The 27,774-nt window shown below is 46.2% G+C and overlaps 2 protein-coding genes across 2 annotated transcripts; both read left to right on the top strand.

The window, feature by feature from the left end:
• Nucleotides 1-4,839: 4,839 nt before the first annotated feature.
• Nucleotides 4,840-6,033, top strand: socs4 (suppressor of cytokine signaling 4). The gene has a single exon (XM_070968080.1). It carries the CDS (start codon nucleotides 4,840-4,842, stop codon nucleotides 6,031-6,033), a length of 1,194 nt encoding a protein of 397 aa, XP_070824181.1.
• A 4,164-nt stretch (nucleotides 6,034-10,197) lies between these two features.
• wdhd1 (WD repeat and HMG-box DNA binding protein 1) lies at nucleotides 10,198-26,210 on the top strand. Its single transcript, XM_070964144.1, has 26 exons — nucleotides 10,198-10,244; nucleotides 10,535-10,628; nucleotides 11,121-11,232; nucleotides 11,345-11,496; nucleotides 12,823-12,934; nucleotides 13,451-13,501; nucleotides 13,587-13,682; nucleotides 13,801-13,893; nucleotides 14,744-14,850; nucleotides 15,410-15,542; nucleotides 15,686-15,896; nucleotides 16,397-16,581; nucleotides 16,968-17,152; nucleotides 17,248-17,489; nucleotides 17,584-17,721; nucleotides 17,814-17,970; nucleotides 18,490-18,604; nucleotides 19,073-19,204; nucleotides 19,285-19,502; nucleotides 20,326-20,465; nucleotides 20,554-20,610; nucleotides 20,739-20,770; nucleotides 20,880-21,044; nucleotides 21,157-21,299; nucleotides 21,383-21,518; nucleotides 25,964-26,210. The coding sequence occupies exons 2-26, from the start codon at nucleotides 10,552-10,554 to the stop codon at nucleotides 26,147-26,149; spliced, it is 3,375 nt and encodes a 1,124-aa protein (XP_070820245.1). The 5' UTR covers nucleotides 10,198-10,244; nucleotides 10,535-10,551; the 3' UTR covers nucleotides 26,150-26,210.
• The last annotated feature ends 1,564 nt before the right edge of the window (nucleotides 26,211-27,774 follow it).

Genomic DNA, 27,774 nt, shown 5'->3' with positions numbered 1-27,774 from the left:
ACTCCACTTTTCACCAGACAACATACTGATTCTGAAAAAGCTCAGATTATATTCACGAACAATGTCAACAGTATCTGTGCATGACACTGCGGTCGAGTTTGGGGAAACACTTCCCGATGCTCATAAATAAGTCAGTGTATGGTCAGGGTTAGTCAATGAGAAGTTTTATTAAAGGGACAGTTCACCCCAAAATAAACTTGGTTAAGGTTAATAAAATGTAAACGCAGGTCAGTCAACAGGCTTCTGTCTCCGATCGGAAAGCCTGATTCTCTGATGCTGCTGCAAACAGACGCGTTCTTCCTCTGTGGTGTCTTTTGACCTGTCAGATGTTCATGGTTCAGATTAAATGGTATGATTTCACAGAAGATGTAAGTGTGTTGGTATGTGCCTCTGAAGCTGTAACACATACATTTCGTACTTTCACTCCTCCCGGCTGCATAAATGTCAATAAAAACTATAATAGCCTTTATATAAAAATACAAGCAGAGCAGAGCCTCCATTCAATCAGAGCAGCATCAATTATTCATGAACGCTCCTGTCGGCTGTGCCGCTCCTGGGATCGATGCCTCTGTAATGTGGACTGATACGAGCCCCTGGTCGAGTCCTGGCTGCAGCAGGTTAATGGGCCGACTAGATTTCACCCACTGCTGGAGGCACTTCCTGTACAAAACTCTGCGCCACACCCCACTGACACGCTTTAAACGAAAAATGGAAGCTACAGCCAACATGTGTGCTTGTACTGCTGGATGTAAGACATTTGAACGTAATACCTGTGAGGTGCACGGGTTTGTGGGGGAAACCCTGGAAGCTCGGCGTTTAGCTCTGCTGCTCCTCGCCGTCTGTTTCTGGAGCCAGTCAACGCAAATTTGGATTTGAGCTTTGGGGCTCAAGTGCCTCAAAGTGACAGCCACGATGTCTGGGTGTGATAGGCTGAAGCTGCTGTCAGTCAAACAAACACGGCCCAAAATGTACACAAGCATTGTAAAGGGTATATTTTCTTCCCAATGGAATAATGTCTCTTAGATTTACCACCAAGACACAAGTTAGATTACATGAAATTATTCAACGAGACCACAATGTCTCATGAAAAAAATGAATTGAGTATTATTTCCAGCAAGAATTCAGCAAGTTCAGCAAGTTTTCTGAGCAACAATTAACGCATAGTGGTAATTAGAGGATCTGCATCTTCAAGCACGACAACACTTTGACATTCAAATGTCCATAATCCCCCGTAGGCGAAACTAGTTTTAGTTCATTAATTCACAGATATTTCCAAAGACTGCTCAGATGCTTCAACTTGATGTGACATTTCAGATTTGTTGCAATGTGGCTGATGTTTGGACTTGTTTTTTCAGCATAATTTGCATAGAAAAGTGAGATTTTTTAATTTTTTCGTTGGACTCTTTACTGATTTGTTCATGAAACAAAGAAATGCCAGTATCACAAGCCATGCTGGCATGACACATCTCTTTTTCTAGCATGGCGAAGTCATGAGCAGCCCTACTCTGCCTCTGATTGGCTAGGTCTCATTGCCTTCTTTGCTGTGTTGGTTAGTTCATCGTAGGCAGAGTATGGCCGATCATGCCTTCGCCATCCTACAAACTGGGTCCCATAAAACAGGATGAGAGCGTAAAATTGGTACATTCAGTTCATCGTTCACCAAAACCTTTTCTTTTTATGCACAACACTGTGCAGAGTTTGACACTAGAAGTTAATCTATCAAAGGCTGAAACTATTTCTTCACTCACCTTGAATCTCAGATTGACACGAGGACATGAGAGCAGGATTTTGTGACATCACAGGTGAGGGGCGGGACCTTGGAGCCGTCAGGTGTCACACAGAAAGGACTGAGGGTAGCAGGAGACTCTACATCCAGCTGTAAAACATGTGAAATGAACCAATGCACATTCATAGATTCTGGATTTTTTCATGGAGTGAGCGGGATTAGACGTAATCTGATTGAATCCTCACAGGTTGATCCAAGTTTTTGTCAAAAGATCGTATCAGACACAAATTAGTATTCAAAGCAGGTTATTTTTATCGTCTCTAGAGCATCTGTAATGCTTTAATGATTCTGTTTCTTTCCAGGTCTAATGTCCTCGTATTTCCTTTTCAGTGGCGGTTAGACTTAAAGAGCACACAGTAAAAATCACTGATTGACCCATTTTGCATCAATATTGCACCGACACAATAAAATCAATTGCACTTTCTGAGTCATAACTCAACTATTACAACTATGTGTTTGTTGTTGTTGCTTATTTGCATTGATGTCACCTGTTTAAGGTACAGGATCTCTCTGTGTGTCTCTGTCTGTTTTTCCCCAATCCATTATTCTACAGAATCAATTTGTGCTGTCGTTCAGTGAAGAGGTTGAATGTTTCATGGAGAGTGCGGTAAATGGCGAGTTTCTGAGAATCTGTGAATGACATGATGAAAGTGCTGCCCAGTAACAGTAGTCCTCCTTTGATGTACTCAAATTACACAACAAGTGGAGCTGGTGATGCAGCACATGGCTCCTGGAAGACCTGACGTATCACAAAAAGAGAAACTAAACTAAAATAAATTACTGTTCAAGATCCCAGAAAATCGACATTTTTCTTTGGCTCCAATTGAAATTTTTGTTTTTGGTCAGACGTTTTTTGTAATCATGTTCTGCAGAACAGGTGAGCATGCTGCCTCACAGAGCCGCTGGCATGGCTGTAAACTTGTTTTACTTAAAATATTACATTTTAAAGATTGAGGACTACATCCAAATATGGATTTAGAGACAAAGACAAAGGTTTTCATTTGCGTTTGCAATTTGGATTAATTCAACTGGCTTGTTCTATTTATTTATCCGTTGAATCCTTTCAGCCAAAGTTCAGACAGTTTAATTTCAGTTTCTTCACTTCTTTTTTTGGAGTCGGATAAATCGATGTGGTTGTTTGCCAGAACATGTGGTGTCATCACCCTGCTGGGCTGTGTGATAATGTGAAGAGCATGAAATATTCAGCTAAGAGGAAGTTGAGTGTCACTACATTATCTGAGATGTCAGGCATTTATTGATGACTATCCTTTATCTGTTAAAGCTGGAAGGACGTGCACACACACACACACACACACACACACACACACACACACACACACACACACGAAACCACTGGGAGTAATATTATTTGTCTGATAGATGTAGTCTATTTGTTTCATGAATTATAGATCTCCCAAAATGTCATCCACAGCGAGTTGCCCGCTCTGACTCGCACACTGTGTGTATGACATCACCTTGACAGATGAGGCCTCTCAGCAGCTTGCTGGGAGTTTTAACCAGGAAACTCAAAGGTTATTCAATCAATAAGTGCAGCTTTTTAAGATGCTTGGTTGTTTCCTCTGCTGCGCTGAATCTTTAATTAGACAGAGTTCGTTATGCCAAAGCAGGTAAGTCCACACAGGCTGCGAGTAAAGCTGAGGAACAATCAGTTAGTAGTTCTACATCCTTCCCGGTGAGATTTAAACAGATTCAAAGCTCCCCATCAAATGTGCTGTGATGCTTTAAGTTAAGCTACGGGCCTCTGATGAAATTAAAACAAATCAGCAAGCAGAAATAGAATTACGGGCAGAAATAATTCACTTTGTGAATGAAAAAGCACTCTCCAGCTGCTCTGCTTATCTTTTAGCTTTTTCTTTTTTTGGAGATGGAGCCCGTCAATGGATGCGTAAAGATGTCGGAGAGAGAGAAGGATGTCTCACTGCCATTAACCTGAGACCCTCCCCTTCCACCCCACCCTCCACCCCTCTCCCGGCTCGACCCCGCTCCGCCTCCCCTCATTCGTTCAGACCCGGCCCTGGTGGAGAGGAAACTGCTGCCCCCTCGGGTATTTGCATCATAATTATATAGGAAGCAGAGCAGCCTGCCGTCTGTTAGAGCCGGAGAGGCTGCAGGCTGTTCGCACATGTCCACTAATGTGCAGTGAACAACTGGTCATAACATGGATGTGGAGCCGTCTGTCTGACACTGTTTGGAAGGTAAGATCATCTCTTTCATTCACCTTCAAAAAGTTAATAACAACAGCGAGTGATAAGCAGCTGCTCACACTGTGCTCAGTGTGATCAGGTTGTTTTTTTTTGTCAGTGAACATCTCTGCAAACTGCTGCAAAGTGCGACTGTACTTCACGACTGTAACTGACGAATAAATGAACTCAACAGCTTCGGAAGCAGCTTAATGAAACTTTCTTCTTCTGAATGAAGCATGAAAAGTCGCCTCGGGCGGATCTTAAACCAATTTCTGTGGTTTTACAGAAACTCGTTCGTTTTGTCTGCAGGCTGTTTCTGAACTCTGAAGTCTTGATGTGATTTCTTGTCACTGGGGATGATCGGAAAAAATGAGCAGGACTCCACGTCAGTCTGTTAGTCTTGTACCGATGATTAGATGGAAGGATAACACACAGATTAGAGGAAGTTCTTTAATGGTTCTGTTTGTTCAGTGTGTGGAGTAAAGAAGCCAAAAAAAAAGATTTTAAATATTGATTTGAAGAGTTTGAGCACTCTCAGAGGTTTCTTTATGGTACCATTAAAAGGTACTAATGGTTCTAAAGAGAACGCCTCCAAAACTGATCATTTTGGCTGAAAGAAGGACTTTCCAGTGATGCCAACTTTAAGTTTAACTTTAACTTTATATTTTCTGATGCAATAAACTCTTTGTAAAGAGAGTAAAAAAGACATAAAAAGTTCCTTTTATCAGTGGTGCTGCAGGACAATGTAGACTATTAATGCGTTCATGACAGGAGGCATGGTTCTGTAATCCGGTTTTGACTCAGACGTCTGTTTTTCAATGTGTCACAGAGTAAGAAGAGGAAGCAGCCATGTCAGAGAAGAAGCCTCGAGGCTCAGACACGCGTCCCAAATGTGGCCTCCGCAGTTGGAGTGCAGACAGTTATGTTTGGAAGGGGAAGAAACGCTCCCGCAGCTCTCGCAACGGGTCGACTCCCGGGGGCCTGGAGGTGGAGGGCGCGGAGGAGCTGGGTGTGCGGTCCACATCCTGTCCGAGGCGGCGCAGAGAGAGAAAGTGTAGCTGCAGCACTCTTGGGGATGCATTGACTTCTGCAGACATCGATGCAGTGTGTCGGAAGGCCTTGTCCCGCCGCTCTCTGCGGCAGAAGTTCCAGGATGCCGTCGGCCAGTGTTTTCCTCTGCGCTCTCACCATCATCACCATCATCATCACCACCATCCGTCGGGCTCCTCGCGACCCTTCTCAGTGCTCTTCTGGTCTAAACGTAAGATCCACGTCTCAGAGCTCATGCAGGACAAGTGTCCCTTCTCGCCCAAATCGGAACTGGCCAGATGTTGGCACCTTATAAAAAATCATGCCACCCACCCAAACGCCTTAAAGGACATGGAGGTTCCCCTCAAACCCAGTGCCTCATCTTCCTCTACCTCCCCACCACAGACCCCCCTCTCCTGGGAGGACATCTGCTGCTCTCCTGGGCCTGGAAGCACCAGTCTGGGAGGAGAAGACTGGGACCCTTCTTGTCCTCATGAGGGTGCAGAGGGCACCTGCGACCACACTGACTACATCCTGGTCCCAGACCTCCTCCAGATCAACAACAGCCCATGTTACTGGGGTGTGTTGAACCGCTTTGAGGCAGAGGAGCTGCTGGAGGGCAAACCAGAGGGAACGTTTCTGCTCCGAGACTCTGCCCAGGATGAGTTCCTCTTCTCAGTCAGCTTTCGACGCTACAGCCGCTCCCTGCATGCACGCATTGAGCAGAACGACAAGCGTTTCAGCTTCGACGTGCGCGACCCGTGCATGTACCGGGATGCCAGTGTGACAGGACTACTGAGACACTACAGCGACCCAGCCACCTGCCTCTTCTTTGAGCCACTCCTTTCCCGCCCGCTATCGAGGACCTTCCCTTTCTCCCTCCAGCACCTGTGCAGGACTGTGATCTGTAGCTGCACCACCTTCCGGGGCATAGACAGCCTGCCGCTGCCACCTCAACTCAGGGACTACCTCCGGCAGTACCACATTAAATGTGATGGGGCCTGCGCTGTGTGACAGTCTAAAGCAGACCTCATACCATGAAAGACAGGACAAGCAAAAGCAGGTTCTCCTGGCAACAAGGGAAGAATATTGCTGTTGAACTTCAAGTAGCTTTGCTTTTGCAGACCTTTGAGGTCTAACAGGTGCAGAACTGCAGAGTTTTTCAACATTTTGGTTGATCTTGACGCACCCAAAGACAATAAACCTTCAAAGGCTCATCGAGACACTATAGGAACACATGAGGATGTAAGGTTTCCCTCAGTCCTAAGACATGGTTTGAAGCCTGGATTGAGGTTTCTGCCCATCTTGAGCGCTAGTGGAGTCAGCATCAAGCTCATGGGACAAGAAGGGAACCACTGTAGCTGACTGTGACACACACTGAAACCATAATTAAGCAAACACTCCCCAAAACATTCACTTTAATATCTCTAACGGAGTAAGGATTCCCAACGATCGCCAAGAATTTTAACTTTAATCCCCCATTTTTTGTGGAATACTGACTCTTGAAGTTGGAGCACTTTCCCCTTCACTTCAATTCAGAGTTGAATTGTGTGGACATTTAGTATCTCTAGTGGCCACTAGAGGAACTGCACCTTTCATGGTCCCTGGCAGAGACCAAATCTCCTTTCTTGTACCTTAATGCATAAAAATATGATGCTTTGCTTTTGTCCTGCACTCCACTAGTGCTGTCAAAAGTTAGAGATATAGACACTCCAACTGCTTCTAGTAATATCAAAACATTATTAACTCTTTATTAACTTTACAACTAAACCAAATGTTTGACCTGTGGTTAAAAAGTGTTGGTCCAACTAACCACGACATTCAAACCACAGACAAAGGGTCTCTGTGTGAGAGCTCCTCGTGGAGTCGTTTCATCTGCAGCACAAAATGGGCTCAGGCAATCTGCAGGCAATCTGTATGGATGAGTGACACATAATGACAGAAAGAGTGACATTATTGATCATTTGGTTTAGGTATGATAAGCGTCACATATACAGTGTGTCACCTCTTTATGCCTCTCAGCTTCTTACGAAGTTGTTCAATGGGACTGCTTTCTTCTCTGCAGCCACAAGATGGCAGCACCACTGCACTGAGCAGAGTCTCTCTGCTACCCAGCTGCATCTTCACTATTCATACTTGGATTGAAGCTCCTCTGTGAATTGGTGTTTTAACCTCACCTGTGCCTCTGCAGCTTTCACAAGTAATGTTATTGAAAGGCTGTTGACATGATGGAGTCGGGTAGCCTACGGTACACTATAAGACTAAGCATTATTCTAAAAGTACTTGAATTACTGTGATTCCCCCTTGAGGTGTATTGTATTCACCACACTGATACACAAACCAATAAATGTCATTTACGCTGTTCTTGTAGTATGGCTGTTTCTCTTTTTTTCTTCATCTTTGGACAGATCTAATGGCGCAGCTTGAGGCATGCTTGTCCACGCCTGTTCATGCTGCAGCCATGTCGCCGTCTGACAGGCTAATGGTATGGAAAATGCTGCTTTTGAAGTATCTCTCTGAAAACAATTCATCCCGCTCTCTGGAAAGGACACCTCTAAATGCCAACGCTTCAGCAGAGCAAATGGAGAGATAAGGACATGAAAAAGGACTATTTTCTAACGGGGGTTGAATTCAGATCTTTGGGTTGATTCATGCGTCGCTCAGCTTCGCTCTCTCAACAACAAGCAGTGTAAAATATCTGCCCTGTGGGGAGCTCGTATGAAAACAAAGTGGGGCATGAAATATTCATCATTAGGTTTTCAGGCACAAAAGGTAGTTTTTCCTCAGTATGCGTCACACAGTTATTAGCATTTGACTTCTTCATGCTTGGCTAAATCGGCTGATCTGTAATCAGACTGCTTTCATCAAAGTTATCTATTCTAAAATTACTGTTTCAGACTACGGATAGGACAGAAGAGCTGGTTTGATTGACAGATTTAGCTGTTAGCTTCTTGCTCTTAGCATTATGCTCACTTTCCTCAGAGCAGCACATTTACAGCAACAATCAGTGACATCTGCTGGCAACTAATGGCTCAATAAACCCTTTTTGTTTTTTAGAAGAAATGTTCACATGGCGCTGTAGGAAAAGCACAGATATGAATAATACAGTTAATGATGGCTGAATTCAATTTAGCTGCTGGTTCCTGGTTTTGTGCATGCTGCCTGACTGTTCACGTGGCTTACAGGGACACTTGGATAGAACCGAGCCACCAATAATGTTCTTAGTTACATCAGTGCGTTTCCTACTACTTCCATAATATAAAGGTTTTGTGTTAGAGAGAGGATATCAAGCTGCCATGTTTTTACTCTAAGGGGAGATTTAATTTAGCCTGAACACAGTGCATTAGTCCTGATGTAGAATGCAACTAATTTTACTTTTGAAGGTCAGTTAACTATGGAGTCCAGCCTCTCAGACTGGACTTGGAGAGCAGATAACAGAATGCAGAAATGAAGATTTATCAGGCAGGTTGGGTCTAAAAAACAGATGCTATTAGTTGCACTACAGGAAATATACCCATACTAATACAACCAAGACGAAATTCTGGATATTTGAGCCTGTGTTGCTTCAATAGAATACTAAAATCACTAGAGGTAATCAAGTACTGCTCAACTTGTGACCTTAGATCTCCATCTCACACCTATAAAAAGTCCCTTTGACGGCCTCCATGTCAGCGCCCAGTCAATGGACATAGTCTGGAACCACGTCCATCATCCTGAACAACGCACATGAAATATTAATGTTGTCTTGTATGATTCACTTAACAGGCCTTGTGTTTCTGCAGCTCATCTAGTGTTACATCAGATTCATGAGACATCTGATATCCATATCTGAGAAACGAAACAATGGATTTTAGGGTTTGAGTTTTTCCAGGACTGCTTCACACAGTCGTGTTGGCCTGTTGTACGTGCTCGCCCTTTCATTCTTACTGCAAACGATTGTATTTCAGTGATGTAATATTTAGACTCCCAGCTGTCTGCCAACAGAGTACTTCCTGCTGCACTAAATTGTCCCCTGAGACGCTGCTCAAACAGGCGAGCGGAGAGTCAGCCAATGGCAGGTTGTCCATGGCAGCCAATACAGAAGCTGAGACGTACATATATTGTATATTAATAGCTAGTTCAACTAATACATAATTACTCACCTGGGTTTGACCTCTGAACCTCGTTTCTGTCTCATTTCTGTGTTTTTGCAGAGTGAAAAAGAGGTCTGAAAAACAAAATGTGATGCTGCAGTTAATATCTTTGTCATGAGTCGACTCATGAGTTCCAAATGCCGTGGTTCTTTCTGAATGTTGATGTTAATCACAAACCCAATTAAAGAATATATTGTCTCAGTGTGGAACCTTGTGTGAGGCAGAAAATAAAAATATACAAACAGGTAAGTCAATTTCTCTCTGTTTCTTATGTGAATGAGGTGAAGCTGATAATTATATGATTATTTTAGGGCTGCAGTACACTTTTTAGTAAACTGTGCATCACTGCAGACTGGGTGAATGATTTCTGCGGCAGGTTGCATTTGTCAGGTTTGGAAGAAGAGAGGAAGCTCTTAGTTTGCAATCTATGTTATGTGTCTGCTGTACTTAAGTTAACTACTATGGGTTTACTACTACTGTTTCTACAACTACATTTAAAAGTTATCCTAATCATGGTGATAATTACAATCCTGATCACAGTTACAATCATAAACCGTGTACTTTGTTGGTTTACTTAATGTTAAATCACCTTGTAAGAGATCAGAAGCTGCATTTTACAATCAGCAAATAAATTATATATCATTAGGTTAAGATAAGACCAATCAGCGGTCTGTAAAATGATTGAAATTAGGCCCAGTTTTATCCGCTGCGTCATAGAAGTGACAATAATACATCACTAATTATAATTCTGTATATATATGATTCTAAAGGGGCCTTTAATGTATAATGTTTGGTACATTTTGGTACATTTTGCAGCTTTAATTTGTTACTTTCGTGAGTTTAATTGCAGGTTGTTGTTTTTTTTTTAAAAAGTAAGGATTTAGACAGTTAAATCTTGTCATTTTTAACAGCGAGCTCCAGAAACAGAACATATCTGAACCTGAATCCGCCTGACGCTGCGTGACTCCAGCGTGGGCGGGGTTTCGACATTGGCGTCATGACGTAGCTGGCGGGAGTTGCTTCCTTGTTTTCAACGCAGCGCGGGAGATTCAGGAGAAGAGGACCGAGTCTGTGGAGTCTTCCGAGGAAGTTGTAAGTTGTCATATTTCTGTCTTCTCCAGTCATGATCAGTCAGGTGACATTTACGTTTATCCTCAGTTAAACATATCGTGTCGTGAACTCCGTTTATTAATCCGAAAGTAGAGTTTTAAATAGCGCAATAAGCTAACAGAGGTTAGCTGTTTTGTTAGCGTTAGCTCAACCCTTCGGCTAGCTAAGAAGCAGGAATGGGGGGTACTGACAGGGCAGAGGATACCTGTGCTGTTCAGATGTGTCACAAATATGTAATATTCACGTGTTAAATCCCGTTTTCTGTCCGTCAGTCTGGAGGTTTGTGAAAATGCCTTGTGAGAGGAAGCCGATGCGCTTCGACCACTCGGAGGGACACACCGAGGTCTGCTTCGATGACTCTGGGAAGTGAGTCCAATATCAGAAAGCCTTCGTTTATGCACTGCTGTTACTGTTTGTGGCTAAATACTCTTTATCTTTTTGTATACCTTATTGTGGATGACTATAACACAGACAGGCTGTCGTTCAGGTGAAAGGAAACATGTCATGTCGACTCTGGCATAAATAGTTTAAATGTGTATTTATGATCTTGTGTCAAACGCCAGGTGTGCTGAAGTGGGTCAGACTTTCAGAGTAAATCTGTCAGTTTTACACCTGCAATGCTGTTTACCTCAGAGGTGTGCAGAACATGTACAACTGAAGTTTCAACACCAACTCTTCAAGGACCGCAGAAGCTTTATTCATCCATGAATGGATGGCCTCCCTCATATCACACATAATGATGCTGAACTGCACAGCGAAGGAAAAACGTCGACTTATCATGAAAACTGGCTGCATAGCAGTTTCTGTGTGTGTGTGTGTGTTTGACGTTTGTGTCTTGCATCATCGTGTCTAAATCAGGTTCATTGTGACCTGCGGAAACGATGGAGATGTTCGGATTTTCGAGGGGCTGGACGACGACGATCCACGGTTCATATCCGTCGGGGAAAAGGCGTACTCCCTCGCTGTCAAGGTGGGTCCAGCTGTCACCTTCTGCCACGTTCAGGTTCTGCTGAGACATTTCGCAGTGAATCAGTGGGGATCAGCTGTCATTGGTGGATTGAGATGTGCGGTTTCCTCCACAGAACGGCAAGCTGGTGACAGCGGGTTCCAGCAACACGGTGCAGATCCACACGTTTCCCGACGGCGATCCAGACGGCATCCTGACCCGCTTCACGACCAACGCCACGCATGTTGCCTTCAACAGCAGCGGCTCCAGAGTGGCTGCCGGATCCAGGTACTCGAGAGAGAGAAGAGCGTCCTGAAAACACAAGAAACTGCTTCAGCTTATGAACAACATAACTGGGATCAGGGGAATACGTAGCTTCTGTCCAAAGGTGTTTCGCTCCTCTAAAGCTCTCCAAGTAACAGGTCACATCTCGTTTGTTTAATCCTTCTAAAACCAGGACTTTGTGGTTTTATGTGCTCTAACTGTTTCCTGGTTGGTGTGACGAGACTCCAGGACGATGTACAGCACATCACTCACGTGAAAAACCACACATTTTTGTTTTTACGTTTGTGTTTTTATGGTGCTGTCAGGCTTTTTTTTTACCTTTTTGGACCGAGCCCCCACAGCTGTTTCCAGTCTTTACTCTAAGCTAAAGCTCACCAGCAGGGTTCAGACTCGTACTGGTTTTCTCATTTAACTCCCAGCAAGAAAGCAAATAAGTGAACTTCCTAAAATGTCAAACTGTCCTTCTGATAGATCCGCAGCTGACAATTATTTTCATTATCTGGACAAAAGAGCCGGTTTGAAGACGTCGCTTTGAGCTCCAGGAAATTGTGAATTTTTCTAGACTAAATGAGTCAGGACATCAATCAATTCATCGTTTAGTCCATAGGATATTACAGTTTCCCAGAGCCCAAAGTGAGCTGGAGTATTGAAACAGCTGGCAGTTCATTTTCTTTAATCGACTTATTGATTAATTGAGTTCTTGTTGCAGCGCTGCCTGTTAATATTGATGGACTTTCTGGGCAGCCTCGTGGTTTCATCCTGAGGTGTTTCCTGCCACTGACGTGATCTCGGAGAGGAGCCAGAGCTGAAAGACGAGCGAGCATCACTTTGACTCCGTCAAACATGGCTGAAGCCTTCGCGTTTGCTGTGTTCGGCTGTGATCTCATTAGCTTCAGTGTTGCTCAGGATGAGCCGCACACGGCAGCTGAACCGTGTTTCCACCTCGCAGACAGAGCAGCGCTCTGATTGGTTTATGATTAGTCCTGATTGGAGATGAACGTCTGTTTGCCGCCACAGCTGATTTGTCCTAAACAGGTTTATCACGGCAATAAAAGCCCAGAGCATGGCGCCGTATTGATGCTGCTATCTCCATCCTGGTAATGTCTGTTGTGATATTGATTTTAAAAATTCAGGCTGTGAGGCTGTTAGGCCAGACGTTTGGAGGAAATCAGGGTTCTTTCGCTTCTCTTCTTCATTGATTTGACAATTTGCAGTCGCGTTGCTTCACGGCTGATGTGTCCTTTCCCTCCGTTCAGGCACGTGTGAGCGCTGGTTGCCTGCACGTGACGGTTTGCACATATTTACTCTGATTTGCTCTGTTTTCTTCAGCGACTTCATGGTTAAAGTGGTGGAGGTGTCGGACAGCAGCCAGCAGAAAACGCTGCGGGGCCACGAAGCGCCTGTCCTCAGTGTCACCTTTGACCCCAAAGACGACTTCCTGGTGGGTGATCTGTCTTCTCTGGACGTTGAATGTTTGTGTGATGATGATTATGAAAAGTCTTGTTGGAAATTAGGATCCACTGAAACCTAAAACGGAGGTAAACTCTTTAAAACTTAATCAAAGTAGAGACACAGCAGCGAGACGTGCTGTCCCACGTCAGGGAAGTGAAACCCTCAGAGGGATTACAGCAACTAGTCACCCCCTTAAAGTACAGTACATATGGTATGTGAGTATTTATACAGTAAGCGTACAACAAAATTATTTTCAGCTTCCTCGAGGCTTTGACGTTACCTCTGTGGATCTGTGTGATCCAAAATGTTCACATTTTACCGTTCAGTTCAGCTGTGGACTCCAGTTTATCTTGGAATATGAATATGAAACGCCTCAGCTTTGCAGGAAGTGTTCATTGCTTTAGCCTCAAGTCTGTGAAAGGCCTCGCTGTCATCAGGCGAATCGTCATCAGCCAGCTGGATAAGGAAACGTCTCGCTCAGAGCTCGTTCTGTTTTCTCTGTCAGGCGTCTGCCGGCTGTGATGGCGCCGTGGTCGTGTGGAACATCGAGGAGCAGGTACGTCACATTTTCTAAACGCCTAACAGCCTTTTGCTTTCATCCATCGGCCTGTCGGCTGCTGAGCTGCTTCGTGTCCGTTCAGACTCAGGTGATCAGCTGGCCGCTGCTGCAGAAGACCAACGACGTCAGCAATGCAAAGTCTCTGTGTCGGCTGGCCTGGCAGCCCGGGACGGGGAAGGTCAGTGACGTTGACCTCTGCTCCTCCGACAAACCACGTCAGAGATTAATCGATGCGAAGAGCTGATTACGATCACAACACAGCTCCTAAAATAACAGTGGATTCTGTGTGCGCTCAGTTTTTAGCCGTTCCTGTAGAGACAGAGGTGCGCCTGTACCTGCGAGGGTCCTGGGACCATGTGAGCACTCTGTCCGATGATCAGCTGACACAGGTGAGATCCAGGTGGACGTACAGTCATGTTCATGATAATATATTTATATCTGTATGTATGTATTTATTCTGTTTTGTTTCACAAAGTTAGGAAAGCTCATGAAACACTGGCGTCAGATCAGTTCTCAGTATGAGCCGATACCCAACGTGAGACACGACCGAGGAGGTGAGCTGCAGCAGGAGTGTAGGGCCAAACGTCCGAAATGTGACTGACGCTACGACGCAGGCGCATGAACCAACCAATCAAATTACAACGTGAAAAGCTGCAGAATACACTGAGGAGCTGCTGTAACGCTCCTGCTAACACATAATTTTCTCCTCTTAATGCTAAATCTTTTCGTCTTCTGGGACTCTTCAGTGCAGACGTGCTGATGGACGACGTGAGCTGATGACATCTGTCTGCTGTTTAGATGGTTTAGTCTTTCATCGCTCCATCTAACGTGCCTCAAACTCTCATCTCGCATGGTGACACCTGCAGAGAAGCAACATAACAGAGCTAAAAACTGCCTGATGTTAGCTGATGTCTGCTGGAAGCGACGAGGAGTCGACTTTATGAGCTGAGACGTCATGAACCACAGCTGGACTGCAGCTGCTTTTCCCTCTCGTTACCTGCTGTGTTTCTTCCCGCTCTCTTTCTCTTCGTTGCTCTCTATCGGATGGTCAGACAGAGGGTGCATTCATTTCCCCTCCAGCCTTTGGTCATCTGAAGCGTGACGTAAGCGTTCAGACCAAACATCTGATCTGGAAGCAGTCGGACGGACGACCTCTTCGTCCTGCGGTTGAGACGAGGGCTGAAGGTTCAGCTCTGTTTTCATGGCCTTTGATCGATCTGATGGTCGTTTCCTCCGCAGCCCGTCAACGTGGTGGCCTGGTCTCCGTGTGGGCAGTTCCTGGCGGCCGGCGGCGTCGGCGGCTCGCTGACGGTCTGGGACGTGGACAGCAAGCTGTGTGTAGAAAGGTACGGTGTGTGTTTATGTGTAATCTGTGTGAGTCGTGATATTTCACATATGTCTTCATCACATCTGGATGAAACATGAAGGAGTGAGGGTTGATGGGTAATACCGTTTTATTGATGAGTCATTCCTGCACGCAGACCGTTAAACCGCTGCCTCACTGATGGGATTTTGCTGAAAAGCGGTCGCACAGCGTATCCTGTTAACCTGGGGAGGAGACTTTGAGTAAAGGAAGAGTTGACATCGTCTTCCTCTCTTGAATGTTTCAGTAAAATTCATGGCTGTCCTCCATTTATGGGAGAACGAGCTCACATTTTCAGCTCGACGCTGATCTTCGAGGCGTCCACAGTCTGTCACAGAGCCTGTGGTGTTTTGTGTCTTTTTGCTTCAGTTTCTGTGCTGGAGCGTCACCTCGCTGATCAGCAGAGTGATGAGGACAGCTGCATGGCTCTGCTGATTGGGCGTTGAAACATCTTTATTTTCTTGAATGTTGTCTTATTGGTGCTGAAACTGTCAGGCGTGTCCGAGCAGCTCAGCAGGTCCGTTGTCTCGTCTCTGCTGCAGGCAGAAGCACGAGAAGGGCTTCACCGTGTGCGGTCTGGCCTGGCATCCGTCAGGCGGCCAGATCGCCTACACCGACACAGAGGGCTGCCTGGGCCTGCTGGACGGACTCAGCGCCTCCACCTCCACCACCAAGGTACCGCTCCGATAACACAGGGTCCAAACGCTCAAACGTACCGTCTGCTGTGTGTCTCAAAAACACTTTTAAATCCCACATCATCATCCTGTTGAAACTGAACGCACAACTTCAGACTGAGTTCTCATTGGCTGGACTTTCAGCAGGCACCGACAAAGACAGCAGCCAAAGACTACGACGACCTGTTTGATGACGACGATGACAGGCTGATGGACGAAGGACTGAGTGACACAAACTCGCCAGTGAAGAAACCTGCCGCCGCAGATGACGATGAAGACGATGATGATTTCCTCGTGCCCGCGACGGGGCGGGTGAGGAACAGAGAGGCCATCCTGGATGACGACAACTCGCGAGGTGAGTGAGCGAAGGGCCGCGAGTCACCATTGTTTGAAATGTCAGAAAATAAAGAAAAAATCCAGTCACAATACTCTGGAAAGCCACGGTGACAACTTCAGATGTTCAAACCCCAAAATATTCAGTTTACTGTGATGGAAGAGCGAAGAAAAGCCTCACAAACAGCGAGCTGGAGCAAAGTAACGTTCAGCATGTTCACTTAAAAATGGCCGATCATCGCAGCTGAAGTTACTACAGAGTGGCACATTTTAACAGGAAGTGCTGATTGTTGCATGCTGTGATTAATGGGTAGCCATCTTTTTTTAATCAACAGTTTGGTCTGTGGGCTTTTCTGAGGCTCGTCGGTTCGTTTCTCTTCTCTGTAGAAACAAACCTGAGCTTGTTTCCGTGTCGAGCGTGTTTCAGTCTGAACTCACAGTTCAGGAGAATAAGCCGATTTCATGTTTTTGTTTCTTATCTATTAAAAATGCTTCCATCTTTGCACGCGTCTCGTCCTTCAGACACGGGATCGCTGAGGCTCGCTCAGGACAAATTCGGGGACGACGAGGACTCGCGCAGCGGCGTCGTGCCTGCGGCTGCCCTGCCGGCACCCTCACGTCCTGTCTATGACGGACCCCTGCCGACGCCTCCCCAGAAGGCCTTTCAGCCCGGCTCCACGCCGGCACACCTCACGCACCGCTTCATGGTACGAATGACGAAAATCTGGAACTAAACGGGAAAGAAGATGATTTCCAGCCGCTCGTGTGACAGTAACCGCCATGATGCTGCGACCTTAAACGCTGTGTTTACTGTTAATAACTCGTGCAGTGTTTCACAAATGCAGTTCAACATGTGGCGTTAGTTAGTTTTTCTCATAAGAATATTGGCAGCAGTGTTTTTAGACAGTATTTTTCTAGTGTGTACATCGTGTACATGTACATGTTGATGTTTTTATCCCGTATCCCCCTCATCTTCACACCTCCACGCCGCTGTTTTTAATACTTTGCTGTCTGTAATGACTTAATTTCAGCGGCGTGGGATCAGTGAAGTTTTTTCTTATCTTATCTTACCTTATCTTATCTTGGGCCTCAGATGTGGAACTCTGTGGGTATCGTGCGAGGCTACAATGACGAGCAGGACAACGCCATCGACGTGGAGTTTCACGACACGGCCGTGCACCACACCATGCACCTCACCAACTCACTGGGTCACACCGTGGCGGATCTTTCCCAGCAGGCCGTGCTGCTGGCCTGTCCCAGCACGGACGAGCTCGCCAGGTGACCCTCCTCCTATCCTGCTGGTATTTTTTTGTTTTGTTTTTTATATTCGCTCTTTTCATAAACCTTTCAACCTGCTCCTCGTCTCCTCTCAGTAAGCTTCAGTGCCTCCACTTCTCCTCGTGGGACACCAACAAGGAGTGGATGGTGGACCTGCCGGCGGGCGAGGACGTGAGGGCGCTGTGTCTGGGTCAGGGCTGGGCGGCGGTCGCCACCAGCAGCCTGATGCTCAGACTCTTCTCCATCGGCGGAGTGCAGAGGGAGCTCTTCAGCCTGCCGGGGCCGGTGGTCTGCATGGCCGGACACGGAGAGCAGCTGCTCATCGTCTACCATCGGGGTTAGACGCACTCACGCAGGGACAGCTTCCTCTGTCGTCTTCAAGCTTCGGCGAGGCCTTAACGTCCGTTCTTGTGTCTCGTTTCCGCCCTCAGCGACAGGTTTTGATGGCGACCAGGCTCTGGGTGTTCAGCTGCTGCAGCTCGGTCGCAGGAAGAGGCAGCTCATCAACGGCGAACCCCTCCCGCTGTCTCGCAGATCCTACCTGTCCTGGCTGGGGTTCACCGCCGAGGGTCGGTCTGTCGAGGGAAACGTTTGCTTCATGCAGAGTGAATTAGCAGCAGCGTCTTTAAGGTGACGGCCTGATGGCGTTTTGGTTTTTCAGGCACCCCGTGCTTTGTGGATTCGGAGGGTGTGGTCCGGATGCTGAATCGTTCCCTGGGCAACACGTGGACGCCGGTGTGTAACACCAGAGAGACGTGCAAAAGCAAATCCGATCACTACTGGGTGGTCGGAGTGCACGAGAGCCCTCAGCAGCTCAGGTGAGCTCCGTCCTCCCCGCCGCCCTGTGTGGTTTTCTGTCGCTTTCTCTTTGAAATGTGTCCTTCAAGTGCTTCTTTTTCACACTTACATACAGTAATTAGACTCAGAGTGTGATATTGAGTGGTAAAAAATAACTTTTAAGAGTGCTTAAGAAATGATCTCCCTTACTCATGAAACAGGTTTTAATGAGAATTTGGGCTGTTGTGAAACAGTTTGTTTGTTTGTTCGTGAGTATCTGTGACCTTAGAGAGTCTTTCAGTCTTTCGTTATCTGAAAGCCAAACAACACAAAAAAGCAAACTTATGGGGAAAAATCTGTGAATTTGGTTGTTTTTGGCACCTGAATGCATAGCAAACTCAAACCCCCTGAAAGCTCGCAGCTGAACGAAACTCTGCTTTGAAAAGCGGGACAATAAATCTGATCTGCAGGTTTAAAAAAGACCGCTGCGATGTTCTTAAAGTTCCCGATCCTCAGAGGTGTCTTCACGTCCTGAATCCGGTCTGGTCTTGTCCCCTCAGGTGTATCCCCTGTAAAGGCTCCAGGTACCCCCCCACCCTGCCCCGACCTGCCGTGGCCATCCTGCCCTTCAAGCTGCCTCTGTGTCAGACCGCCACAGAGAAAGGACAGATGGAGGTAAACACGCCTGAGACGATTCAGTTGTGTTTGACGAGTGGATGACATCAGTTAGCTTAGCATAGTCAGACATTTCCCACAGTCTGAATATGAATACTACAAACTGAAACTCGTTCGCAGTATTTCTTCGTGATACTCTCGTTTATGAAACACATCCTCTGTGCTGCTGAAACAGCTTTTTGAAGTTATGCTAGCTTGTGATGCTGCAGTGATTTCCTGTTTCCTGTTCCTCTTGATTGGACCGCACCGTGGACGTCAGGTCTTCTGAGTCTTTACTGGCTTAGACAGTTCTTTAGATTTAAAGGTGCCGCCTGATTTACTAAAGCGCTGGTTTGAAAGCAGCTTCAGTCACTGAGAGCTGAAGACTTTTCAGACTTGATTAATGAATCGATGGTCAAACAAACCAGATGTGCTGCAACATTTTCAGCCTTCCTCACAGAAATATGTCAATCCTCTGTCGTCCCCCAGGAGCAGTTCTGGCGTTCAGTCCTCTTCCACAGCCACTACAGCTTCCTGTCCTCCAGTGGCTACGAGACGGACGAGCATGGACAGAGTCAGTCCCAGAAGGAGCAGCAGGAGCTGCTGATGAAGATGTTCGCAGTGAGTTTGAGATCCTCCTCGTGTCTGTGGCCGATGCTTCTGTCGCGTGAATAAAGCGCTGAGTCGCTCTTCTGTTCCAGTTGTCCTGTAAGCTGGAGAGAGAGTTTCGCTGCGTGGAGCTCGCCGAGCTCATGACTCAGAACGTGGTGACTCTCGCCATTCGGTACGCGTCCCGGTCCAGACGCATGGCCCTCGCTCAGCGGCTCAACGAGGTCGCTCTGGAGAAGGCCAGCCAGATCCAGGAGGAAGAGGAAGAGGAAGAGGAAGAGGAGCCAGAATACTCCAGACGGACCTCTGGGTAAGTCGATGCAGCCGACTCTCCTGAACGTTGGCGTCTTTCTTAAATGAATGAGGAGTTTGTAGAAAAAACATGTTTATGTTCCTGAAGATAAGATGAAACTGGAGCTCGTGTCAGAAACCTCACGCGTATCGTTACTTTAGGAGTTAATAAACTCCAGTTACTGCAAACCAGATGAACCTGTAACATCCAACATCAAACGACGCAGCAGCTTTCAGTCCCGCCTTCACTGTCATCAATACAGCTGCTGCTAATGATTATTATCAGTGTCGATGAATTGATTAGTTGTTTGCTCTATAAAATGTCAGAAAACGGTGAGAAATGTCAATCAGTGTTTCCCAAAGCCCGAGATGACGTCCTCAGATGTCTCATTTTGTCCACAACCTGAACCTACTGTCACAGAGGAATAAAGAAACTGGAAAATATTTACATTTAAGAAGCTGGGATCAGAGAATCTGGACCTTTTTTCTTATTTTTTAAGGGAAAATTTACTGAAATTGATTATCAAAATATTTAGCAATTCATTTAATCATTGACGGCGAATCGCTGACTCGTCGCAGCTCGAGGATCCGGCTGTGTTTTGTCCTCCTCAGCCTGCCCTTGATGCAGCGCTGCTCTCCTGGACGAGCACGCTGGGAGCATCAGTAACCCGATTACAGAATAAAATTAAGCTGGTCTGGTTTGTGCGACAGTGAGCTGTGTTCTCCAAAGATGGTTTGAGAGGGAAGATGCTCCACTCTGCATCACCACTGCTGAACCGCAGCGGACTCAGAAGGTCAGCCTGATGGTGTGAGCTGTGATCATGAGTGTATTATGTGGACAGGTTTGACCAGAGCGAGGTCGCAGCAGGGCATTACTGCAGCAGGCGCAATCAGGAGGAGGAAGAGGAGCGAGAAGAAGAGCTCAGGGTGGAGGAGGATGGACAGGAGATGGAGGCGGAGGAGTCAGCGGAAACCAGGAAACGTCAGTTCCTCCTCTTCTTCAGCTCTTTGCTCACGTTTGATCTCAGCAGTTTTACTGCAGCTAACGCGTCTTGTGTTTGTGCCTGAAGGTGTGAACCCGTTTGCTAAAGACGCCGTTTCACCTGTGACGCCGTCTCTGACACCAGGTGAGCAAACGCGTCCAGCAGTGCGTAAGGTGACGTTAACTGTGATCATCAGAAAATACTGTGAAAGCAAGTTATCCTCCGATTAAAAGACGACTTCAGATCAACATCTGATGTCTCTTTCTTTGCAGTTGGTAGAGCTGGACGTGCAAATCCCTTCAAGGTAAGATATTTTAACGACACCGCTGCACAAAAGGTGAGAGGCTGTAAGTTCCAGAGAGACGGGCATGTTTAGTGGACGCCTGGTAAACGTCTGATTGGGCTACACGCAGGTGCTCGGCTCGGGGAAACCCTCGGCTCCGTCCGGTCAGCCTCGAGCGTCCAACATCCTGGACAGCATGACGTCCAGCAGGAAGTTGGGTCCACTCAGCGGATCTTCGGGGAAGCCAAACAAAGGCCCCGTCCTCAAACCGCTGGCCCCCAGGCCCAAGACGAAGGTATCGTTCACTCCACAGTACTCACAACTTCAGCTCAGAGACGTGTTTGACTGATCAGAGTACAGTTTTAGAGAGCATTTACTCATCGACGATTTTCTCCTCTCCTCTTCAGACTCAGTCCACTCTGCTGCAGATGACAGGCACAAAGGCGGCCAATAAGAAGAGCCAGGAGAACGTAGACCCGCCTGCAGATCAGCAGAAACAAGCAGACGTCCCGCCTCCGTCCTCACCTGCAGATAACACTGAAAATAAGAGGTAAGAGATGAAGTGTTGAACGCTTTGAGATGAGCCGACTGGAAGCCACAGCGCAGATTTGACTGGTTGTGATGTCGACTCAGGCCCAAGACGGGCTTCCAGCTCTGGCTGGAGGACAACAGGAAGAGTATTCTGGCTGATGATCCAGACCTGGAGGAGACCGACGTCATCAAAGAGGCCATGGGACGCTTCAGGATGCTGTCAGCAGAGGAGAGACTGGTAGGAAACAGTGAGGGGCTCAGAGGGGAGGGAGGGAGGGCCAGAAGACCACATCCTGCAAACCCTCTCAGAGGTGTCACAAACCCTGAAACCGTGTTTTATCAAACTCCGTCTGCACTCAGTGAATGTAGACAGGCTCGTTTTCTGCAATCGACTGATAATGCCTTAAAAATCCTGCCTGAAGCTGCACAGCTCAAACTCAAAGAGTGGATTATTCTGACTTTAAGTAACAGAAATAATTGGAATAATTGGAATAATTTCAATGTCAGTGCAGGTAACATCAGCACATCGCTAAAAACAAGTCTTAATGTTCAGCCTTCATCACGTCTGCGTCTTAGCAGAAGCTTCAGGTAATCGCGCTTTTGTTCACAGTGTGCTGCTGTCACAGGTGAGTGGAGGCAGAGCTGCTGACCAAAACCACAAATTTATCAAGACGCTGAGTGAAGTGAAGCAGCGGCGACTCCTTTCATCTGCTCGTAGGTGGACACGGTCAGCTGTTCTCAGTTAATCCTGCCTGGATCTAATTTCCCCTCAAGAGCAAACCGAGACAAAAAAGCAGAGAGACCCATCAATTAGAGTCTGTAGGACAGCAGTGATTATCAGCTGCAGATACACCACCCCCCCCGCCCGCCGCCGTGCAGCCCGGAGCCTCATCTCTGATCCTCGTACATCGCTTTGTCGCCACGAGACAACAGATTAAACGTTTAAAACCTGGACAGAACGCCTCTAAACCTCACGAGCTGTTCAGTATTTAATTCACTGGAAAACTCGTCGAATGGTTCCTCAGCGAAAAACAAAAAAGCAGCTCAGCGTTGAGACCAAACGCTAACAGCTTTAACGCCTCCTCCTCGCTGTGGTTACCTGTCTCCACTCTGGAGAGAGCACCTGACACGCTCGCCTTCGTGTCAGGGCGTCCTGGATGCTGATGCACGATCAGTCGTGACGCTGCTGATTCGCCTGCCACCACAAAATCGTCCCACAACCAAGTCAAGTAGAATAATACAGCATAATCATACACACAGTCTCAGCTATGACTTTTTATTTCAAAAGGGGGAAAATCAACTGAGCAACGAGCGGCTTTACATCACGTCAGCTCAGTCACTTTATTTTTGCCATCTTGACATTTTAAAGAAGTAGTTTAGGACACTTTTCATTCAGAATATACGTTCATTATCATTGCAACTACACAACACATTGACCGCACTGTAACTCTAACAAGTGAGACGGACTCAGCTGCATAAACTGATGATGTCAGAGTCACTTCGCTTCATCTTTATAATCCAGTCTGGATGCAGTGTCCTTTTCAGCTGATAGCAGGGCGAACCCACTCAGTCTGTCTGTGACGTGGAGGTGCACAAACAGTTTTTAATTAGTTTCAACTTTGAAAAGCTTCGCTCGCCCGATGCCACCGTTACTGGACAAGTCAACAGGATCCTGAGCGCAAACTCACAGTTTGGGAAAGTTCCTTCAGTCCCTTTGAGGTGTCGAAGTGTTTTAAGTGCTGCAGCTGTTCCCTTTGGGATTATCTCTCCAAGTATCCTCACATCCGCGAAGAGGTCCGGTGCATTTATATCCTGAGATTCGGACGTGCTCAGAGCATCACTCAGTCTTGTGCACTGTCTTTGCAGGTCAGTCTCCTCCTTTTCACGCAGTTTGGTCGGATCAAATAGAAATCCAAACACGCTGCCAAACTGCTGCATTTGTTTAAAACGCGTATGGAGAGCAGTGAGGGCCTGGTGCACTATCACACAGGCCTGATGACACAGCGACAATGAAAAACCCGCTTAATTTGTAGGATTTGTTTTTTATTTATTTGTTTGTTTTTAATGTGACCTTGACAGAGACAGACAAAATCATATGTAAGTGATGTATTTATTAAAAAATAAATAAATAAAAGAAGGAAAAAACCAGCAGGATTGCAGGCGTGAGGCCCTGTGGAGTCGCACAGTTCGCACAGTCGGTGCGACGGCTCTGGTAACACCTCATGTTAACCTGAAATCATTCATTATGTGTTGATATGCAGCTCCGCCATGTTGAGGTTTGATACCCGGGCGGCTCTCTGCGGCGATCTGATGTCTTAAATCCGCTTTTCTGAGCTGGAGTTCTGTCGGAGGACCTGGTTTCACAGACGTGTAAATAGCTTACGTGGGTTTCTGCCTTTGCAGGAGGCGACCAGGTTACTGTTTAACTGCTTCGTGTGATTTCCTGTGCTCGCTGTGAACAAACTGTACGACTCCTGGCGAACGCCTCGATTCCTGTAAGACGCTCATAAAAAAGGACCAACGGACTCCAGATTTGTCCGTCCACCGATCAGTCGACTAACAGCAGCGTTCAGCACTTTATGAAACCTCATCGCGGAGGCTTTGACTGTCGTCGTTTAGCTGCGTTAACGAGCCTGCAGACCACACAACGAGCCAATCGCCTCCAATTCACTGCTGTGACATCGTCGGCTGTGGGCTGACCAGCTCGCTGCAGCGTCTTCACAGTTAGATTTCAGACCTTTTTAATGAGTGATTTAAAACCTGTGTCACAGATGTCAGCTGAGGTGTGAGTGGAAAACAAATAAGGACGATAAGAACAAGAATTACCAGTAAAAATATCACATTTTTTCAGCCATATGTGACAGTAACTCCTAATGAAATGCAGCCTGGATGGATTAACCGATTAAAGGTGATTAATTCATTCAAGTTAATTAAACATTTTTCTCATTAAGATGCCGCTGCAGCGAACAGTCGTGAGTATCAGCTGGCCCTTCGCAAGCCTCTTTTCAGGAAAAAACAGCTGTAAAAGTTGTATGTTTGTATGATAAACAGCTGATTTTCATCAAGTCTGATGGGTGGAGCTGCTGCAGAGTCTGTGTGTCTGTACGTGATTTTAAAACCAGTTTCCAGATGTTACTCCGTCAGCTGACGGGTGAACAAATGAGGGTGGCTGTGTCAGTAATAACACAGCTCATCCTCTCCTCCTCCTCCTCCTCCTCCTCCTCCTCCTCCTCCTCGATGCTAACAGACGTCGATCCGTGCGTTTGTCGGCGGGTCGTGACCCTGCATCCATCATGACTCTGAGCGGCGCGCTGGATGACACTCGAGAGGCTGAAAGAAAAGAGGAAGTGGATGTGAGGCGGCGGGGGGAGGGGCGCCTGTTGCCTGGGAACCCCGTCGAGTGTTTTGGCAGCGAGGGCGCAAAGCATTGATCTCAGGATGATACGGAGAGGCAGCGAGCTGGTCAGGCTGCGGGGGATGAATGTGATGATGGAGTTAGTGTTAAAGGATGATTTCATTTCTCATCCCTTTAATTTGAAGGTGTTTGAGGAAACGTACGTCACATCCTTCAAACTACGGGGTTAACTCTTGGATTTTAAGGAAACTTTAAACCAGCTTTCCAGTCAAAATGTTTTTAATCGCAGTCGGCGTCGTTCACGGCTGAAAAGCACATTTCATGCATCAGAAGAGGTTTTGAGTAGTTACAGTCTTGCACAGTTTCCTGGTTTGCACTCTTCCTCTTCCTCTTCCTCGCTTTTGTTGCTGCGACCAGCTGCTGCTCGGCGGATTCGTGTTAAACCGGCGGCTGGATGTGAATCTCAAACATCAAAAACCTGTAAAGTGACCACCAACAGTCCAAAAACCAAAAAATAATCCAGTCACAGTTAATTCATTAGAAATAAAACAGAGAAAAAACTCAAATCCTCACATTCGAGCAGCAGGATGCAGAAAATGTTTGGAAAAAAAAAAAAAAATTAGTCATTTATTTATTCTAAGCAATCGTTTCTGATCAAACTGGATTTTCTAATTTGACTTCCATCTTCTACTCACACACACACACACACACACACACACACACACACACACACACACACACATGTGCAGCCTCTTGCTAATTATGCTAATAATTCAGATGACATTCAGTAACAGCAGAGGCATCGACTCGCTGCTCGCGGCGCGTTAGAAACCCGGGCGGTGACCCCGCAGGCCGACGTTTAGCCTGAAGCCTTCTTAGCGTGTGTGAGCCGCTCTGAATGACAGCGAGCGGCGAGACGTCACGCCGCGCACCAGCTCTGCCGCCGTGACGTCCGTGGCCGCTCGCTCCAACACACACGGGGTTAATGTGCGTGCATGCATGTGTGGCCTGTGCCAGGCCCGATGATTCATCCCGGCTCCATTACGTCCAGGAAAGCGCTTCCTTTTGTCTGTGCTCACAGAGGAGAAATAAATAAATAAATAAATAAATAAAAGCACGAGGAGGAGAAGAGCCAGCAGGCCGAGGACATGCAGCCTGTCATTAGTGATTAAACATGACAGGATGCAATTTCAGAGCGCCGCCGAGCGTCCGCGGGCGCCTTCGGCCGTCATGGCGGAGGTGTTCGGAGCCCGAAACAGCAGAACAGTACTTTCATTTTGTCCCGATGGGTAATTAACATGTGCTCTCCATGTCCTGTCTCTGTTCAGTCGTGGACGGAAAGAGCGAAAGGACAGACGGGAGACGCAGATCTGAAGAAGAGGAAAAGGGCAGAAGGAGGAGGAGGAGGAGGAGGAGAAAATGGACAAACGGAAGCAGATGAAAATAGTGCCAAGAAGAAGAAATCTTTGGATCCTTCCTCCAAGCTTTCGGCTTTTGCTTTCAACAAAGACTGAACGTTTGAGATGTTTGGTTTTTGTCCAGATTTACCTGAAAACTGTTGAAATCTTGTTCCAGGTGTTTTCTGCCTCTAAAGTCACTGAACCGTTTCTAAAAACATGCTGTTTTTTAACGACTGAATAAATGTAAACCTTAGTTCACGTGTTCGTGCTTTCATTTCCTTCCTGTGGCTTCGTCTTTGTTCGCAGTTTTAGGAACAAATCGCACGAAAAGCTCTGAGAAAGACAAACAGAAAACATACAGTTTCATGTTTAAGAGTGAAGCTATGCAGTGAAAACAGTAACTAACGTCTTCATATGTGACCTTTAGTCCTGAGTGACGGCTCAGCTCCAAAAGCCAGTCTCCTACGTTTCCCATGATGCAACTGGATAGCACATTTTTATCATTTCAGCTCACCTGCTTCATGACGTAGGTTTTCTTGCTCTGGCTGCAGCGGTAGCCCTTAAAGTTCTGAGGGGAAGTGAAACAATCGGTCAGTATCGTGAGAGTATTTCTATTTTTCTGAGGAAATTATTTCGTTTTCGCTGATTTATTTTTATTTTCCGTCGTAGTGAAGCAGCATTCTGCCCCTGGGAGCAGATTTAACCATAATCAAACTGAAAATGACCTCAACAGATTGGTGTTAAAGAATAATCTGATTTAACAAAAAACAACTTGTTTGACATTTTTTCAAAGTTTCCCTTTTTTTCTTTGATAAATCCTGAATATTTCCACCTTGTCAGGACTTTAAATCCTTCAAATGAAACAAACACTCATCCTCTCTGAGCCTGCAAACGTGAGATTTTGAGTCATTTTAGGGTTTAAAACCCAAAAAGGTTAAAAACTGCTGCTCCTAATGAAGCCAAATACTTCAAGTAAACTCAGTAGACAGTAGAGATTTTGTGTACTTGTACTTTTCTCTGCAGTATTTCCATTTTGAGACTTCCTTCACTGCACTTCGTAGAGAGGTACGTATTATACTCTTTTTCACAGATGAGATTTACACACTTATCTTAGGATAATATATAATATTTTAATACTGTAGACTGATGGGGATCATTCCTGTTTACTTCAGATACTTCAGTACTTTTTGCTGCCAGTACTTCCATACGTTTATTACATTCATGAAGGACTTGGAGTAATATTACACTGAATGTGTACTTTTAAAGTAAAGGCTCTGAATAATTCTTACATTAGCATTTATGTAATCAGTCATGATGTTGTCTCAGCAGATCCCAAAATACATGAAATTAATTTAAAGGATAAACAAGGAGAGAAGTTCACGGCGGTGAATAATCAGTAATATGGAGCTACAGCCTGCAGCCAGTTAGCTTAGCTTAGCATAAAGGCTGGAAACGGGTGGAAACGGCCTCTGTCCAGAGCTTTAAAAACTCATTAACAAACACCTTAAATCTAATTTGTTCACTTTAAGCATGAAGTCTTTCAGGTGACGCTCTGCTGTCATGGAGCATCTTGTTTCTTGGTCAGGTGGAGTCTGCCATGACCAACGCCTCGGCCAGGTGTTTCCTCCTGTTTCCAGTCGTGATGCTAAGCTAAGCTAACTGGCTGTAGCTTCGTATTTAACAGATTTATCTACGCTTTTCCCAGAAAGTCATGAAGTTGACTTTATTTTGCTGTGTGG

The sequence above is a fragment of the Chaetodon trifascialis genome, chromosome 1 (assembly GCF_039877785.1).
Source record: "Chaetodon trifascialis isolate fChaTrf1 chromosome 1, fChaTrf1.hap1, whole genome shotgun sequence".
NCBI lineage: Eukaryota > Metazoa > Chordata > Actinopteri > Chaetodontiformes > Chaetodontidae > Chaetodon > Chaetodon trifascialis.
This window is presented reverse-complemented; position numbering and strand designations above follow the sequence as displayed.